This window comes from Chaetodon trifascialis, chromosome 19 (assembly GCF_039877785.1).
Source record: "Chaetodon trifascialis isolate fChaTrf1 chromosome 19, fChaTrf1.hap1, whole genome shotgun sequence".
Classification (NCBI taxonomy): domain Eukaryota; kingdom Metazoa; phylum Chordata; class Actinopteri; order Chaetodontiformes; family Chaetodontidae; genus Chaetodon; species Chaetodon trifascialis.
This window is the reverse complement of record NC_092074.1, coordinates 23032047-23050819: the sequence shown is the minus strand read 5'-3', so window position 1 is coordinate 23050819 and position 18773 is coordinate 23032047. Positions and strand designations below refer to the sequence as shown.

Here is an 18773-nt window from a genome sequence, read left to right as displayed (position 1 = left end):
TCAAAAGACATTCAAATTATCGGTCCAACCCTCAGATGTTCAGTGGCTCCTGAAAGTATTCAGACCTCTCACTCTGTCCACACTTTGCTGCGTCACAGTTTTAATTAAAGATGGATTAAAAATCCTTTTGTGGCAGTTAATTCTGCTCACAATAATCTACATATTAAAGAGTCTGAATATTATGGAAAAAAGGAGATTTAGGTTTTTTATTGTTGTGTTTTTGTTTTGTTGTTGTGGATTATTGAGCATAGAATTAAAATAGATGTAAAGTGTTTCAGGTGAAGCAGTTTAATCCTTCCTGAAGCTGCTGTTCACACTGAACGCTGCAATGACGTCCTCTCTGTGTCCTCTGTCCATGTTTATTTTAGGCTGTAGTATTAATTATATATTAATTGTATATATTATGTTGGAGAAATATTTCACTTTGTGCTTTGGAGGTTTTAAGTGAGCAGTAGTGTGATCTGGTCTCCACCCGTCCATCTCCGTCTGGTGTGTTAAATCAAACATACTGTGTTTTATCATCGTGTCCACTGATGTCACCATGAGGCCATTGTTCTGTGCATTTGTCCTGTGAGCTGTAGATAACCGATCACACCACCAAGTCTCAGCAGAGAGGGTTTAGCGTTAGCATTAGCTTTAGCGTTAGCTCAGGCGTCAGAGCTGCGTTGAACTTTGCTGGAAGAGACGATGTTTAAAGATGTTCTGACTGTCCATCTGATGCTGTTTGTGTATTGTGAAGATGTCCAACTGCATGTCCTCATCCTGTGCACCCCCACCCTCTGTGGTGTGTTGCTGTGTCATGTTATGTGCCTCCACCCACCTTGAGCATGGGACTCCCATCGTGTTGTCGGTGTTTGTCAGGAAGTTTAAGTTGTTTCTGTTTTTTTGGGGAAGCAGTTTTGATTTGTGAGGTTTATGTTTGATTTGTCACCATCTCCATCCACCATCGCTCCAGAAACTGTGCAGGGAATGCCGCCCTCCCTCCCACTTTCCCCACAAACCACATGCTTTATATTCAGTTCATGCACACACACACACACACACACACACACACACACACACACACACACACACACACACACACACACACACACACACACACAGAAGGCTACACCCAGTCACCTGCCTCATCCCCGCCCTCAGCCATCCATACGTACACATTCAGACGCCCACTCATCGACGCCCACACACCCACTAATCCCTCCCAGTTTCTTCAGATTCCGACCGGCCGATTCAGCCGCCACGAGCCGCTCGGACGCACCCGCAGAGCGTCCCGCGGCGGTCGCCTTTCCGACACACGACCAAACGGACCAAAACACGCCAAGATAACCCGGCGCGAGAAGACTGAGCGCATGTGACGCGGAGCGGCTGGTCGAGCTCCAAACCCAGAAATCCAAACACATTCCTGCAGGCTGACGAGCAGCGTCACAGCGTAGGTTCAGGGTGGCCCCAATCAAAGAGCGGCCCACAAACCACAGAGTGTAAACTGAGGATACACACAGTTTGTGCACACACACACCCACAGCCATGAGGGGAGGGGGATGGACATAGACCGGGTGGTCCAGGGAGCAGGCCTGGTTTCCGGGTGCAGTTTGTAGGTCATGCGGAGCGTGAGGAGCAGGTTCCTCCTCTGGTGTCTTTGGGTTGGTGGAGTCGTTGGACAGTAGATGTTTGGTGTGGTTGATGATCTTTATTATACACAAAAATATGTCAGCGATAAAGGTCAGGGTTTATTTTCATCCCCACTGTTTACACAAGAGGACAAGTCCGAGTCCGGCTCAGAGGCGGCGTTTAGGAAACTGTTACCGACTTTATTCTGAAACATAATCATAAGCTGGTTTCTGCTGGCGGCCTGACGTTGTTTCAGGAGGCTACAACTGATGGTTATGGTGCAGTTTTTAGAGCAGAGCGACAAATCATGACGACGAAGAATACGTTTGGTTTGTGGGCCGTTGGTCCCACTTTAGAAACCAAACGATTAATCAGTTAAATTAGCTTAATTTGACGGTTTTTCAAGAAAATATCTGCCTGTAGTGTAAAAGCAGCTGCTTCCTGGATCTGTCCTGCTTTTAAGTCGCCGCTTCAGTTAGAATTTGAGCGGTCAGCGTGGTGGACCGGGTGGACCGGGTGGACCGGGTGGACCGGGTGGACGTGGTCTTAGTGCTAGTGGTCCAGTTAGAGCAGATCAGGTCCAGAAGAGTCTGATGTGGGGTCAGTAGTTCCCAGCTGTGTCTGTAGCTGATTAGTCAGTCAGTGTCCTTAACTGAGGTGAGAGCCAATGAGAGTGGAGCTTACTAACAGGTTGTCCCTCCCCCAGAGGAGACAGGAGGAGGAGTACTACACTCGCCTGGAGGCGGAGCGGCGCCGGCAGCACGAGGAGGCGGAGAGAAAGCTGCTGACGCCCGAGGACCCGGCCGGTCTGTATCGGCCCCCGCTGCCCCGGGACTACCAACCCCCCGCCCCCCACAACCCTACTAACACCCCCCCGCCCCCCCCACAGAGAAACACCTCCTACCTCAAAACCCAGGTCACCTCCCCCGACACGCTCTACACCGCCAAGTTCGTCTCCTACGCGGGCGACGAAGAAGAAGACGAGGACGCAGGAAGTGGCGGCGGCAGCCAGTCAGGTCAGGTGAAGCTGTCGGCGACCCGGAAGTCGTACGGCGACCTCCCGGCCTCCGCCTCGCCATATCGCAGCAAGCCTCAGCCGCCGCCCACTGCGCGCAAGCCCCGCCCCCTTTCTGACGGCATCTTCCTGTCTGGCTCGTTCCAACCGCCAATCAACAACTCCAACAGTACAGGCCCCCCCCTTCCTGCCAAACCCAGCTCCACCCCCCCCGGAGGCTTTAAAGGTAGAGCCGCAGAGAGGAGAGAGGAGTCAGGCTCGCGGCCCCTCGGCAGCTCGCGCGCCTCCCTCTCATTCGCTCCTTCTTCATTCACTCCCTGCGTAGTGCTCTCCTCTTTGTTTGACCTCGTCCTCAGTAGAGAGGCGTTCTTTCACTTCCACCATCTTTTTCTTCTTCACGTCTGTCCACATTTTTTTGTCCCTCCGCTCGTCACTTTGTGTCCGTTAGTTTGGAAATTTCCCTCCCTCTCCTCAAGCCAATCAGATTGTATTTGTTGTGTATTTTTTTTATGTTGGTTTGTTCAAACACCTCCTCCTCCTCTTCCTGTCACGGGTAATTTCCCCTTCCTCATCTTCCTCCAATCACCCCCCCCCCCCCCCTCCGATCAGCAGTAGCCGACAGAAAAAGCAATCGATAATCACGCCACCACTTTCCGCTGCAGATTGAGACCCATCAGAGCCAATCATAGTACTGTTGGTGTTGTCGCTCGCCGCCTCCTTTGTGTCTGGTTTGTCGCTGCTTGGGTCGGGGGTCGAGGCCGGCCGTCGGTCTGCCTGCCTGCCCCCTTCCCTCCCCCACCCCACCCCCGTGGCTCTGCTTAGCGGTGTTGGCTTTAAAGGGAAGGAGGCGCACCACTGGCTTCACGCACCATCAATCACTCGATCAGGAATCAGCTCTCATTCATGAACAGAAAAATGCACACAGCAGCAGTGTGTCGAGTCCTCGTCTTTGTCTGCGGACGTCTCAAACTGTCTGCTGAGCCACAGCTCCCCCTAGTGGCAGCCGCCCCTCACAGCCGTCCTTCTAAAGAGACGTGTCTCTGAGGAGGTGAGAAGTCGTCTTTCCTCTCAGAGATCTGCTGTTCTTGGCTTCCTCCTCTCAAATGTTATGATATGATATGAATCGCAGCTTCTCTTCAGAGGACTGATGTCCAGCAGTAGACGGTCAAACTGCAGTCAGTCGGCGGCCGTCGAGAGTTTTTTAATCCGAAAATATCCCTCCGTGATTTTCAGCCTGTGCAAGCTGATGTTAAAATCACACAAAGAGATAATAATTAATAATAATCAATTCATCCTGTGAGATTAATTGTCAGAACGATACTTCGGTCAAACCAGTTGGTGATCAACCTGTGGGGCGTGACCCTCAGAAGGGTCCCAACAGACATTTAAAGATTAACAGAAGAGAAGATCAGTAAAGAATGATTCAAATCAAACAATCATTTTCATCAAAATGTCAGTTTTAGACACATTTTAAACCTTTTTCCTCTTAAGTTAAAGAAAACATTCATAATTATCAGGCGAGCTTCCAAAATAAGAGCGCTGTTTGGGCATCTGCTCAGAAACGACGTCTCTGCTCGTCCACGAGGCCTCAGGCAGCCGTCATTCAGGCTGAACAAAGCTGTTTGAACGTCCGCAGACAAACGGAGCCGCGAGCAGCTCGGGCTGGAGGTCATCGCTGCCTGAGCTCCAGGAAACGGCCGCCTGCCCCTTCAAAATAAACCTCCTCCGTCCCTGCTGCTTACTGAACATTGAAACTCGTCCGGGGCCTCATGGAGAACTTTGTGCTGCATTTTTTTCACTCCAATCAGATAAAAAACATCCCACTAACATCCCACCACCCCCCCCCCCCCACCCTCCACCCACCCCCCAACCCCTCCACCTCCATGAAATGACTCAAATCTGCATGACACACACACAAACTCAGCGCTGCCTGCGGCTGCCAGCGACTCACCCAGCAAGCGGCTTGATGTCTATTGCTTTTTCCCGCCTGTAGCTTCCTCCAGGCTGCGTCCTGCTGTCTTTTTTACGTCTTCTTTGTGTCTCTGCTTCCTTCTCCCACTTTAACTGTCTGTCCCTTCATTTGCCTTAATTTTCCTCCTCTGTGTGTCGGCTGACCCGGCTGTCCTTCATCTCGCCCGTCAGTCTGTCTCTGCTGTCGCTGTCTAACGCCGCAGCTTCACTAAACCTCACTACAGCTCCCACAGGGCTTTGCGGCAGGTTCAGGTGACAGCGGCACCTGAGTCTCTGGCTTCCCTGATGTATGAAGTGTGTTCAGAGAGTGAGATTTGATCGGCTGGCAGCTCCGAACGCTCGAGTCTGGCTTCCATAAAGACGCGGCTTCTTTTTGAAGCGAAATCGAAGCTCAAGAAAAACAATCCGACGCCGGTTTGCTCCAGAAGGGCGCGATGAAGGAGGAGCTCAGTTCGTTCCCTCAGAGACGGACGCTCGAACAAAAACTGTGCTGGTGCAGAAAAACAAAAGTTTTTTTAGCCTCGCCGGCCTCCAACACAAATGAACCAGAGTCAAAGAAAACACGCGCCACCTCTGAGAACCCCGACGAGCCGGCCGATGACTTTCTGTCAGTCTGAGGAATTTTCTCTCGCAGTGCCAGAAGTATAATTTTCCATCTCGTTTGGCTCCTCAGAGGAATGCCATTGGCCCGCTCCTCTGCGGTTTCTTTGTTCTCTGCCAGTTTGTGTTCATGTGGTTTGAGGCTGAAGCGGACCCGGCTCGGTCGCAGATCCCGCTTTAGTGCCGCGGAGCCCAAAGAAAGGCCTCGGAGCTGCCAGCTGGACGGATCCGTGTGGGTTCGCACTCTTTCACTGTGTCTGCATCTGAGCTGAATGAGCCCCCCCCTCTGCATTTCATCCCAGACTCCAGACCAGCATGCTCAGACTCCAGGTCGTGTTTTGTGAAACACCACCGAGTCGTGTTCAGGCTGGATGTTTGTCATGACAAGTCTGCAGTTTTATTCTCTCACAAAGCTTCATCAGCCCGTCTTTAAAGGTGCGAACACACCTGTAAAGGTCCAGGCTGCTTTTGTTCTGTGTCTCCTGTCTGTCAACAAATCCAACCAAGTATAACTGAGTACTTCCTGTCTGCGGCACGCAGCCACGCCGCCCTTACAGGAAGTCTGTTGCAGCATCAGGTGGCCCAAAGACTCGTTCCTCCGTCTCAATGAAGACTAAAGGAGCAGCTGGAAATCTTCTTTTTCTGCCGTCACAGTTTGATTGAGTCTAACAGGAAGTGTGTGGTCACATGCTGCAGACGCGCTCACACTCTTCCTGTCGTTGGATCTGTTGACAGTCAGAGGACTTCAGGACTTTAAAGTTTCAGCGGGAGGAACTTTTCTCTCCTGCTGTGTTTGTCAGGGAATAAAAAGCTGCGGACTTTTGGCTCTCAGGCTGATTTGACACAGGGACACACGAGCCGACTGTTTAGCTGCGGGGTCAAAGGTCGGGGTCACCCTCCTCGTGTTCTGACTGAAGCTTGATGTCAGGTTAAATTTTCTTTGACGGGTTTGGATCTAAAGGAGCGCCGTGACCTCGGCCTCAGGCCCCACGATGCCTCCACAGACCATCTCTGCTGCTTCGGAATGGCCCTTTAACGGCTTCCTAACGCTCTTTCTTCCTTCCTCTCGGCTCGCTGCTCGACTTTAACGACTTTAACGCCTCTCCAGAACCTTCCTTCTCTTCTTCTGCTCAGGCTGGTCTGTGGGAAATGAAGCTGTGTGGAGTGTAGAAGCTGCTGGTTCGAGGCCTCCAGGCTCTCCGGTCAATGATCAATAGTCAGTAGTTTCTGTGTGATTTGAGGCACAGACCTGTAAGTCTGATAAGTCTGAGACGCAGCGGAGATCTGGACGCCGTCGTCCAGCAGCTTCTATCCGAGACGCTTTCAGTGAACAAACGCTGTGAGCGAACGATGCTAACTGTCATCTCTGCTGTGTGACGTCGCACAGGATTTAACTCGTACACTGGAAACTCAGCAGGAGTTGTAGGATCGGGAGAAGTCTACAAGGACCCGCGAGACAAATGGACGAAGAGGTGAGACTCTGTCCTCGTCTTAGTACTTTTACTGCAGTAAAGGCTCTGAATACTTCGTCCATCAGTGGCCGTCAGGGCGTCACAGGTCGTTTTTCTGCTTCTGTGCAGCTTCATTACTTCCTGTTTATTAGATTCTTTGTTTTTATGTATTTATTTAGTACAAATTCCACTTTTGACCTTTTAAAAACTTTAAAAGTCTTTATTGTTATTAATGATTCCGTTCGATGTGTGTGCTCACTGATCACACGGTGAGCTGCTGTGTGATCAGTGAGCACACTGAACAAGATGATCAATAACATATATATTATATATATATTAAATACACGTGTGTGTCTCCCCCTCTGTGTGTGTGTGTGTGTGTGTGTGTGTGTGTGTGTGTGTGTGTGTGTGTGTGTGTGTGTGTGTGTGTGTGTGTGTGTGTGTGTGTGTGTGCGCGCGCTGCAGTCAGGAGCAGGAGAACTCGATCCCCGGCGGCGCTCCGGAGAGTCTGACCTTTAAGGAGCGCCAGCGTCTCTTCTCTCAGGGGAAGGAAGTTTCCAACAAGGTCAAAGCTTCTCGCAAACTGATGGAGCTGGAGAACGAGCTCAACACCAAGCAGTAGACCCGAGCCTTCGCCTCCCGGCGCCACCTCCACGTCGCCGCGTGACGTTCAGGTGCTCCTGGGAAAAAAAAAAACGGGTGGAGAGAGCCGGCGCTCGCTTCCCTTCCACCGACCGTCTCCTCCTGTTTGTGTTGTTTTCTCTTTTCTTTTAATCATCGAATAACTGGACCGTTCACTTTTGACGTAGCTATATCGTTGCGATAGGAGAGACATTTATGGCTTAAAACTTCTTCCCTCGTTAAGGTCTGTCAAAGATATATAATGATGAAGCACTGTAAAAACCTTTTAATTGTATCTAGTGAGCATTTGAGAATCACACCACAAAGGGGGATATATTTTTGTTTATAAAGAGGTTCTTGGGGCGAGGGATGGAGAAAGCTTTGTTCTTATTTTAAATTTGTTTTTTAACAGCTCGCTGGAACACCAACAGTTTCATGGTCTTATTTTGTTCTCTTTTTTCTGCATCATGCTGTTTTCACACTTTTAATTCCTTCTGGCCCGCAGAAACGCCCGCAGCCGAGCTCCAGACCAATCTCTCTTTTTATTTTCTCGTTTTTTAAAATTCAATTCTCAGCGAGTGGAAACACTGTTTTTTCATTCCGTAGCAACAAAGCATGGGATTTTATTTTATTTCTTCTTTTTGTGACGTTTTAGATAAACTCTGGAAGATCCTGCAGAAAAGGATCTTTAAGTGCACAACATTACTGTAAATATTCGGGTCCACAACTGTCACTCTTTTACTACTGTAGAAACCTGCCAGGCTACTAAAAACTGCAACACTAATGTGATTTAACAGCATTTTGGCGACAGATAATCCAACAGGAAGTTCTGCTAAAGCTGGAGCGTCTCCCCGCTGCTCCTCGCCGTCAGCGCAGGAGAAGTTTTAAATGTTTCGTCTGAGGCAACTTTAATTTTACTTTCTTTTAAATCTAATAGTCATTTTCTGCAGAGTTGTGTGGGATTCATTTGATTGATTGTACCCTAAATTCAAGACGAGAAGGATTCCTTTCACTCACAATGTGATAAATGTTGGTTTTCACAATAATAAAAAAATAAAACTACTCTTTAACTCCTCGTTTGCTTTACAGATATTTATTTCAAACCTTGCGGGAAAAACAAACTTGCACAAAAACTTGTTTGTGGTGTTAAATGTGTACCTGCAAACTGCTCGGAGACGCCGATCACTGCTGGGACGTCTCGTGCTGAGGTGATCGAGACAGGAAAAAGTAGTTGTGGTTGTACAAATATAAATACACACAGTCTCCATAATCACGCTCGCCGCTGCCGAAAGGCTCCGGTGTGTCCTCACTTTTAAAAAGTTCAAATGTGTCTCTCCTCTGCGGTGTGTTCAAGTGACTCCATCCTGTGTGGATTTATTTGATTTGTCTCCAGGAGCCTCCTCCAAAACTGATTTTACGTGACGAGATGCTGTTATAATAACTGAGCTGTCTCCTCTTCCCCAACAACAACAACGACTCCTTTTTAGGTTTCAAAATGAACTGAATCATTTAAATGGTTTCATGTTTAGCCTTTTGTAAATCATTAATAAATACAGATTTTTCAACAGCGCAGGCTTTAAGTGTGGTCTTTTGTCATTGTAGAAAGGATAGTGTTATTGTCTAAGGCTGATGAGTTCATGCAGAAGTTTTGATTTAAAGTGATTTTTTTTGTACTTCAGTGTTTCAGTTTTAAATACTAAAACATTTGAGTCCAAGGAAAACGCTGCATTGGTCTGAATGCTGCCTGTGGTGAGTTAACTTCTCAGATTAGGACTTTTTAAATCTACAAAACAGTTAAAATTAAGATACTCTGCAGTTTAATAACGAATTAACTCCACGTCGATTAGTATCACTGTATGTATTTAGCGGCATCGATGAGTCCGTCAGAGGGCGCCGCGGCCTGGACTCGAACCCGCGCACATCGAGCTCTCCTCACTCACTCTCAACGTCGATTTCCTGAACGTCACGTACGTCTGACAGAAGCCTGATGTTCAGGCGAAACATAAGAAATAGACATCAAATCCATGTAGAAACGTGTTTCTGGTCCCTTTAAATATGACGAGTTTCACCATTGTCGGTATGTGTCAGGATGGCCGAGCGGTCTAAGGCGCTGCGTTCAGGTCGCAGTCTCCCCTGGAGGCGTGGGTTCGAATCCCACTTCTGACAGAACCTTTTTAACCTTATTCACAACAGGAAAAACTACAGATTTAGCAGTAACTCGGTCAGCAGATATCAAGTCGCTCAGTGACACTCAGTGGTTGTAATTCTGCTGCACGGACGTTACTGAGCTCTTCCGTGTTTGTTACGTCTGTTTTTCTCCTCCGTCTTCATGTTTTTCACCTTTGACCCAAAGCTGATATCCTGATGTTTGTTTCCGTTCAGAGAACACGACTCAAACGAAGTTAACACCACTTATTCTGGCTGAATGGTGACGGCTGCTTGAAGTGTGACAGCGGTGACAGACACAGGACTTATGAACGACTGTGACTCGACAGCGCCCTCCAGTGGTGCAGCAGGAAATAGGAAAAAAAAGATCAGTGGAAGAAAAACAACTAATGTTAGAAAGGATTAACAAAGAGTGAATTTCTCAATGGAATTCTTCAATTTGTTTTTAAAAAATACCTTCATCTGATTTTTCCAAAACAACCTGAATTCAGTTTGATAAACAGGAAGTGAGGACAAAAATAAAGTTGTGACTACATACTTTGGGAAGGGTGACTGTAGTATTAGTACTAAAGGTAATATTAACAAGCGTGCAGTTACAACACGAGGACAGAGAACTCTGTGCTCAAGACTCAGTCCAGTGTCAAAGTACAAATACACAAATACTCTGCTGTAAGTCCAAAATGGAAATGTTTGTTCAAATTGGCCAATTTTAAGATAATTAAAAAAAACAAAAACAAAAACAAAAGATCTAAACATCTACCAAACCAGACTAATATTGTTGTTCGCCAAGAGGTTTGGCAGTTTTTGTTCAGTCACTGATTTATGCTCCAATCTGCACCCATTATTTGAAACAGGTGGCGCCCCCTATTGAGCAATTTCAAAATAGTTTTGAAACATCATGCAAGTTTTGCAATGATCAATTTCTGATTATAGTCTGATGAATGTTTTGCTGTGCCCCCCATGGCATTTGTAGCGCCCCCAAGTGGGCAGTAAAGATCCTGAAAACCTCCAAACAACATCAGTTTGGAAGAAGTCAAAAACATGTTTCTCAGTCAGTCTCAGACTTTAAAGGTTCTTCAGGCAAATATCTGAAAATATCTGAGTTTTGTTTAATTGGTCTTATGATGTAGAAGTTACAACAAAGTCTAACTGTCCAGCTTAAAATCACTGGACTGTAAAAAAAAATGAATGTAACGTCGATCAACGTGTGAGAGAGAACACGTTATCTACATATATCAAGAGACAAATGTAAAAATATTAGTGTTCACAAAGGAAAATCACACAGTGCTCAAACAACATCAACAAAATAAATCCGTTTTATCATTATTAAACACATATAACTTTACAACATTTCAAGGACAATTAAGTAGCATCTGTGATGTGTAGATGTGCTTCTGCAGCAGACGTCCTGAGGCTCAACGTTCAGACAAAACCTCCAACAAGCAGCGTCTCACTCGGACTAAAAGGACGCCGGGTTAACTTCCAGCAGGGCGGCGCTGTTCATGTCAGAGATAAGATACAACCAGACGGCCTTCACCTTCACTTCACTGCAGAAAACCTGCCAGAGGAGAAGCAAACAAAGCCACAGAACTGTACGTCACTGCTCACCAGCTGTGGAGTTTCAGGTTGACGAACACATTTATTTCTAGATTTTAATGGAGTGTTTCACTGTAAATAAATTCAAAGCCAAACAGAACTTATTGGAGACGCTCATCCAACAAACAGGTCATAACCACATTTGTTGCAGGAAGTTGTTACTCTTCAAATTTTTGATTTGGTTTATTCTGGAAAACTTGTTTTAAGCCCGATCGCACAGGTTTTTTTGGGTACTATAGGGTTTAGATGACCTCATCAGCATCATTAGTGGCCCTCTGTAGCTTTGTTGGTTGCCAAAAAGTACATCTTTTGTCAATGGAACGAAATAACAACGAAATATGATATCCAAGATAAATCTTCCTTTTCTGCCTACGGTAAGAACCATGTGCTCCCCACCACCTACCAACTCACACTGATCTCACCTGCCCTCATTACTACACCTGGTGTACATTACCCCAAATACTTCCAAAAATGTACGAATGCAGAGAAATGTAATTCTATTCAAGCTAACGTTGTGTTTTGTTTGGTTGTAAGTCAGTGGTGACACCAGAAACACCAGATGACATTTCATAGAGTGAGGAAGAAGTCGGCTAATGCGACTAAATGTAACGTGTATAAAACTGAAATACGTGACCTTTCTCATGATCACGACTTCCACCCGAGTCACGTCGGACAGATTTTCATCAGCATCATTTGTTGTTTTGCGGCAGAACTTACAAACTGTGCCTTAAGAAGTTTGACTGATAATAAACAAAATGTGCTAAAACCGTAATTCTTACATTGATGAACTCCAGAGACGTAGTGTGGCATCTTCCCGTCTACTTCATCTGTAAACTCCACAGAAAGATCTGACTTGATGTCAGAGGTATCCTCCTCCTCCTCCTCCTCCTCACTATCAGGACTATGAGGAGCAGCTTTACAGGGGCTCTGTTCCTGGAACCTGAAGGTATCAGAAGTAAGGTACACTTTTCTGTATTTAGTCAATGTAAACACATTTTCCTTTTCCTGTCTTGGCAGCAAAATTTGATTTTTGAACACCCGTTTTTTTTTCATGTAGCTGGAGGTGACTCTTTAGACTCTTTAAATCAGCAGTTAAGAGTTAACCACTGATGTGAGGACACAACAAACAATGGTCTGAATTTTATGGTGCCTCACTTCATTGCTCTGAATAATTTGCTGTATAGACAATTAAAATTGTCAGAAAGTGAAAAATGAGAGCTGAAGGACTGAATATAAATTACTGTAATAGAAGTGTACTAAAGACAAAAATAGAAAGTGATGAGAGCATACCTCTGTCCCAGCAGGACGTCTATATAACTGGCATGTCCGGCATCCACCAACTCCTTCGTCACATGGACACCATCAACCAGAACGTCCACCTTCCAGTGTGTGTTTGACACAAACTCTCTGAAGAAGATCTGGAGGTTCTTCTGGTAGAAACATTTCTGGAAGAAGACTGCTGCTTCATCGGTCCATTGTCCATCTGCTCCAACAGGCATCACCCCCCTCAGGACGCAAGGGTACGTCACCTTTGGCAGACTCATCACCTCGACTGGAAGCCTCTTCAGCTTGGAGTAGTTTTCGTACGCCGTGAATTCATAGTGGCCGTAATCCACGAGGTTTAGGGTCACTGCGGCACTGTCGCAGTGCACGACTTCTGCTCTGCACCACTTGTTCTTGGTGTCTGATTTCAACAGGCAGCAGGTGCCAGGGATGAGGTGGTCTTCAGGAAGAGGACACATCTGCCCGGGCAGGTCGTCCAACATTATGGACACTTTGTTCAAGACGACAAGCGAGTCCCCCAGAACAACACAAAACTCGAAGGGAGTCGTCACTGCAGCAGCAAAGCCAGAGTACGCTCTGTCTATATGAACAGGAGCAAAGACGAGTTGCTGAGGACAGCTGGTGTCCATGCTGGACTCTTGTAGTGCTTTGTCTTTTTGGGCTTCAGCGGGTGACAGGATCTTCTCGTCATTCTGCCACAGTGAGGCTGGGATTTCAGGAATGAGGAACAGTCCATTCACGATTATTTCAACCTTCCAAAGTTTATCGGCTTCTGAATAACACAAAAACACCAACTTGACTTCTTTGCCTATTATTTCTTTGAGCCTTTCACACCACAGTTCATGAGCACCCTCTTCCTCACCAAACCCAAAGTGGTTCACTTTGCACAAAACTGCAAGGGCTGGGATTTTTGTCAGGTCACTACACTGTCGTCTGATGGAGCCACTTGGAATCTCTTCCATTATTCCATGATCCATGAGGAAGACCTGGCATTTTTTCTGGCATACATGTTGAACAATAGCCCTGTGCCACTGCTTGTCCTTGTGAACCTGAACTAAGCACTTGAGGCCTTGTTTAACATCTTCTTCAGCCACCACCTCACACTTGTGTAGATTGTCAGCCATGTGGCTTTCCAATGCAGAAAGCAGCTGACTGGTCCTCTTTAGTCTGACATAGAAAGTGCTGTCAGTCAGTACTGACAGAACTGTACAATGCACTCTGTCTTTAGCTCGAACAGTTGGAGGAATGATTGCACCTGCACAATCACTCCTCGCTTTGACAGAGAATTTCACAGTTTTCCTTTGATATGTCTTGGAATCACCCTTGTTTCTGGTGGAAGCTCTTCGATGGCGCCGGCAGGTTATTGCATTCCATTTGTGTGACAATGAGGTAGGTGTTGGTTTTAGCATAGGAGGCGGTGGCTTCAGCGTAGGAGGTGGCGCTTTCAGCACAAAGTTTTCACCATCAACAGTGGACACCATTCTTTGGGATTCAGTCGTTTCATTGTCGCTTACCTCTTGTCTCGGGTAGTTCTGTTCGTGGGATTTCACTCTCTCTTCCATTTCAGATGAACTCACAGGAGCCACCTCTTCCTTTTTGGTTTCAGTGCCAACTTCAACAGCAGCTTGAGGCGGCACTGGGAGATCAACCGCTCCACCGAGAATCTCAGCCTTTACTTTCCAATGAGTTCCATATTGGTGGACAAAATCAACCATGAGAGGCTTGTCCATTACAGCATCTGAGAAAGAAGTCACATCTTTGTATGTGCTTGTGTCCAGCAGGGAGCATGATATGCTCAATCGTGGCAGAAGGAGATACTCCTTTGGTATAGAATAGATCTTCTCCTTCTCCACGACTGCTGAGTTTCCATAGTCCACAAACTCAACTTTGAAACAGGAACTTCCTTCACAGTCCTTCACAGCAGAACGATACAGAGCGCCATCTTCCTCATACTCTGCCAGAACGAGGTCATTGATTCTCAGAGATGTGGTAGTCGCTAAGGAATCTCTGAAGATACCTGAGCAGAGATCTTCAGCCATTTTCAAGATGGCAGGTTCATCCTCTGAACGCTGAAGGAAAAAACTGTCGACCGAGTCGATGTGGGAGACGAAACATTTCACCCTGAACCCTTTGGTCACTTTCATGTTGGGCAAACACGAGAGCTGAGGGATCTCCGTTTTCTCTGCATATTGTGGTTGCTCTAACTTTGTATCACCGCACTCGGTATGCTGTTTTGCTTGAGTGTTTTTCTGAGGTTTGGCCGGGACGCTGCTCTTTGCCTCATTGTGCAGTTTTACTTTTCCAATCTTGCTCTGAGCTTTACCATGAACACAGTTCGTTTTTTTCTTTATATGGCGCGCACAACCAACTTGAGTCCCACTGTGGGCATCTGATGTGGGAGGATTTGAAGAATGGTCTTTGAGTTGTTTCTTGACTTTGACTGAAGCTTTTGTTTTACTTGTGCAGAGTGTTATTGGTCTTGTCTTTGCGCTGCTTGTGTCAAAACTCACAACCATCTTTGGTTGAGGTGAAAGACAGTGAATAAGCTCCTTTACCTTCTCATTGATGTTAACGTCTCCATCAAACAGGTCAACATCAAATGAACCATCTTCACTCTTTCCAACTATGAGGGCTCTCATCTGCTTGTGGAGGATTGCACTATCGAGCCAGGCCTTGACATCTGCATAGAGCTCTCCCTTGGACACTGAAGCAAGGTTACATCTCAGAGCCTGCATGGGTGTGTACAACAAATCAGCAGAGTCTCTGGGGATAAACATGACGTGGGTTTTCTCAGATATGTCTGTGTTTCCATAATCCACAAAAAACACACTGAGATACAGCGGCGACTCAACGGGATATGCCAAACCCCGGTACCATCTGCCATCTAAGTATTTTGCCAGGCACAGCTTCCTCACAACAGCTCTTGTACTGGCTCGCTTCATTTTTTCACTCTCCTCTGAGATTTTCTTTTCAAGCTCTTCAATGACGTCAGTGTTTCTCTCAAGGTGGCAGTATATGTCCCACTGACTGCTGATGTATGTTACATAGACTTGCTCTTCATTTCCAGGACTGAGACCATATGAAGAGAAGACAAAAGACTCAGGAAACACAGTTGACAGTTGCTTTGTTGAGACTGTTGTTTCTTTCGCCAGGCCCTGTTCCAAGAGCACATTTGTTATGCTCCGTTGGGTTTGGGTGTTGTAGAGGTCCACAACATTGTACATATTGTTTTTCACATTCAACTGAGAGACAACTTTACATCTTAGACCAAAGGTGCTGTCACGGACAAAATCTTCCAGCAAGCGACACACCTCCGGACTCCAATTCCCACAGTTCTTTGGGTCAGCAGGTTCAATCAGATTGTACAGGCTGCACCTGAAAGCTTGTCCTTCCACATAAACATATTCTGGCATTATTGCCTGAAGATTGTGCTCCTTGATTTGAATGGTGTGCCCATAATCAACCAGCATCACTTTGGCATGACCTTCCTGTTTCTCTGTGATGAAGGCTCTGTACCATCTTCCATCTTGAGGTGACTTGGCAACACAACATGAATCCCCTGATTGGAGGGAGACTACGTGAGTTGAATAATATAGCTGAAGTTGATTCATCAGTTCCTCCAAAGCTGAAACCTTATCCAGAGGCTGGCACCAGAAATATGATGGTGAGCTGATGTAAGAGCAACACACAGCAAACTCACGCCCAGGCTTCACACTTGGTGCCTTTAAGCAGCAAGGAGTGTGGGTCATCTCAATTTCATTTTCACTGCATGTTTTCTCTTTGTTCTCACAATCCTCCCATTGGGCTGTATTCCCATTGATGTCTGATGTCACACTATATCTTTGGCACCTTGTTTTTCCTCTCACATCAGTGTTATTTTGCACTACAGGCTCTATGGGAATGCTGTTCCAGCTTTCAGCTTGGTTCGCAGAGATCAGGAGCTCGGTCATACTTTGATTGCTGTCACTTCCCATCTCAAAGACGTCAACAACAAATTTGTTTTTTCTCATCTGGACAACGTGGACTAGCAGGGCCTTGTTTGACACAGCTCTTCTGAAATACTCACAGGTGGTGGTGGTCCAGACTTCATCCAAAGGAACAATATTGACAAGAGAACAACAGAAGGCAAATGGAGATTTGCTGGCAAATGTCTCAGGTATCTTCTTGATCAACATGTGTGGCACTTTCTCAATGTTCCCAAAGTCGAGGAAAAGAACTTCAGCTCCATGCTCAAGAGTGTCCGTCACTACAGCCCTGTAGAAATGCATGTCTTCCTCATAAACTGCACAGCACAGCATGCCAAGCTCAGGGTTCAACAGTGCATCGTCGTGCAGCTTCACTTGACAGAAGTGATCTGCCATCTGTGTCATCATTTCTTCAAAGTCAGCATTGCGTTTCTGTGTCCGGATCCAGAAGTGGTTTGGATTCTGAACATACTCGACATAGCCCACAAAGACGGAGCCTACCTGCACCTCTTCTGCTTCCAGTGTTTTACCCAGTGCTTCACACATGACTGTCTCGTGGTATAAATAACCACCCTGAGGAAACAATTCTTCTGCCTCAACAACTGACTCAACCTTAACCCTAGGAGGGTCCTGAATGGGCTCCGGTTCCTTCACATGGTTATCTTCAGCACCAATGACTGTGATCGAGTAGAGATGCTGCTCTTCGTTGAAACTTTTGATCTCCACATCTAATGTTCTTCCAAGCAAGCCTGCCTTGAGAAAACTCAACTGCTGACTTTTGTCCGCCTCATCCTGATCACTCAGGGAAAAGAGCGAGCATGGGAACGCCATGATGGGCGTTGAATGGAAATCAGGTGGCAACCTGTGGATGTTCTCAACGTTGACAAATTCAAAGAATCCGTAGTCAATGAATAAAACTTTAACTTGAGAATCGACCGGGAGAAACTGCACAAAGCCTCTGTACCATTTTTCATCTTTGCCTTTAACTGAGCAGAGCAAGCCCACGTTTTCTGGCATCTTCTGACTGCAATCTTTCACTCTGTGCTCACAAACAGCAGTCAGTTTCTTTGACATTTCCCAAAGATCTGTTTCCAAACTGGCCATCTGACAGTAAAACAGCCCAGAGTTGACAGCAGCAGTTACACGCACTTTAGCACATGTCCCACAACTTAACCTCGGTCCGCAAAATGACAGAATATCTTCGTATGCCTGCAAACCAGATGGTTTAAAGCAAAGTTCTCGTGCCCTAGGATTTTCAATGAGTGAGTCAGAAACCGGCTCTATGCTTTGTTTGAGTGGCACTTCTGTGAGCATCTCAACCAAGAAGAGGAAAGTATCTGTGTCCACATGCCTCCCAAACCCATGTCTAACGAGGTGGATGCTGATGTCAGGGGCTTCCAGTAGGAGCACTTTGTGGGGCAGGAGGGCTTGGATGTAACCTGTGACATTTCTTCCAATCAGGTCAGAGAGGTACTCCTCCACTACAGAATGCAAACAACCTTGGAGCAGCACAACATTTGCAAGAAACCCGCAAACTATCTTGGGAGGCAGGACGAACAGGTCATTAGAGCAGGAAGATATGTTGGCGATGCTGACACTCAAGACGTTACCTTGATCTATGAGGAAAACATCAAACAAGCCCTGTTTTCGGTTCTGAACTCTTCCTCTGTACCAGCGGGCTGAAGTCAAATCCTCTACGAGGCAAAACTCTCCGATATCCACTGCAGCTTCAGTCTTTGGTATGTTCTGTATTTCTCCTTGCAAGATGTTATAGTCAAGTTCACATGTGGAAAGGTACTGTCCCTGGAAGTGTATCAGGGTTGCTTCAGGGTTCCAGTCCAAGTGAGTTAACTTGAGGTCCACTGGCTGCAGGGCACATGGTGCAGGTGGACCAGAATTCTGAGACCTGTAAATTACAGCAACTACTATCATCAACCTTCAGAAAGTGTTGATCGTTTTATGAGTTTATGACGTCATTCATTCATGCGGACACTAATTTTTCTGTGCGAATTTTACGGGCACGATGTAATGCAAAACTATAACACTCTGAACACTGCGAACACTCAAATAAAATGGTGGACTCTAACTATAGTAAACTATATAGTAAACAGACAATGTTTCAGACATAACCCCAGTATGAGGTTTATTTTCACTGGCATTTATATGGAGATGAAGCATTTCATTGTAGCTGCAGTGGATTTATGAAAAATGCTGAAAAATGTTTGATGTAACCGCATAGTTTCAAAATTCAGTCTCAATTCAGTTTTATTTAGATCGCACCAAATCACAACAAGTCGTCTCAAGACACTTTCCACACAAAGCAGACAGTTGTGTCATGATTGGGTATGAAAGGGGCCTCCTCAAGTCGTTCACAAGCAAAAACGGAGAGGGGTTCACAGCTTCGTGAACACATGATTGGATAAAGGATATTATTACTTTGTAAAATCTCTGCCAGGCAGATGACTGTTTCTGTTTTCATCTACACTTTACACT

General features: G+C 46.3%; 2 protein-coding genes and 1 non-coding gene across 28 annotated transcripts in view; 2 read left to right on the top strand and 1 right to left on the bottom strand.

Moving 5' to 3' along the window:
* Positions 1–8837, top strand: part of afdna (afadin, adherens junction formation factor a) — a 79493-nt gene extending 70656 nt beyond the window's left edge. For 16 of the 26 annotated variants that reach the window (XM_070986724.1, XM_070986710.1, XM_070986729.1 and 13 more), the window contains 3 exons: positions 2318–2852; positions 6585–6669; positions 7114–8837. In XM_070986724.1, the coding sequence (XP_070842825.1) occupies positions 2318–2852; positions 6585–6669; positions 7114–7270 (777 nt within the window). In that variant the 3' untranslated portion in view covers positions 7271–8837. The remainder of the gene's footprint in view (positions 1–2317; positions 2853–6584; positions 6670–7113) is intronic. The other 10 variants (XM_070986716.1, XM_070986715.1, XM_070986714.1 and 7 more) reach the window with 3 other exon arrangements.
* A 515-nt stretch (positions 8838–9352) lies between these two features.
* Positions 9353–9435, top strand: trnal-cag (transfer RNA leucine (anticodon CAG)). The gene has a single exon. It is a non-coding gene; the product is annotated as a tRNA-Leu (tRNA).
* A 1544-nt stretch (positions 9436–10979) lies between these two features.
* On the bottom strand, positions 10980–18212 carry tdrd15 (tudor domain containing 15). Its single transcript, XM_070988110.1, has 3 exons — positions 12322–18212; positions 11811–11971; positions 10980–10993 (listed from the first exon to the last, which is right to left on the bottom strand). The coding sequence occupies exons 1-3, from the start codon at positions 18210–18212 to the stop codon at positions 10980–10982; spliced, it is 6066 nt and encodes a 2021-aa protein (XP_070844211.1).
* Positions 18213–18773: the final 561 nt, after the last annotated feature.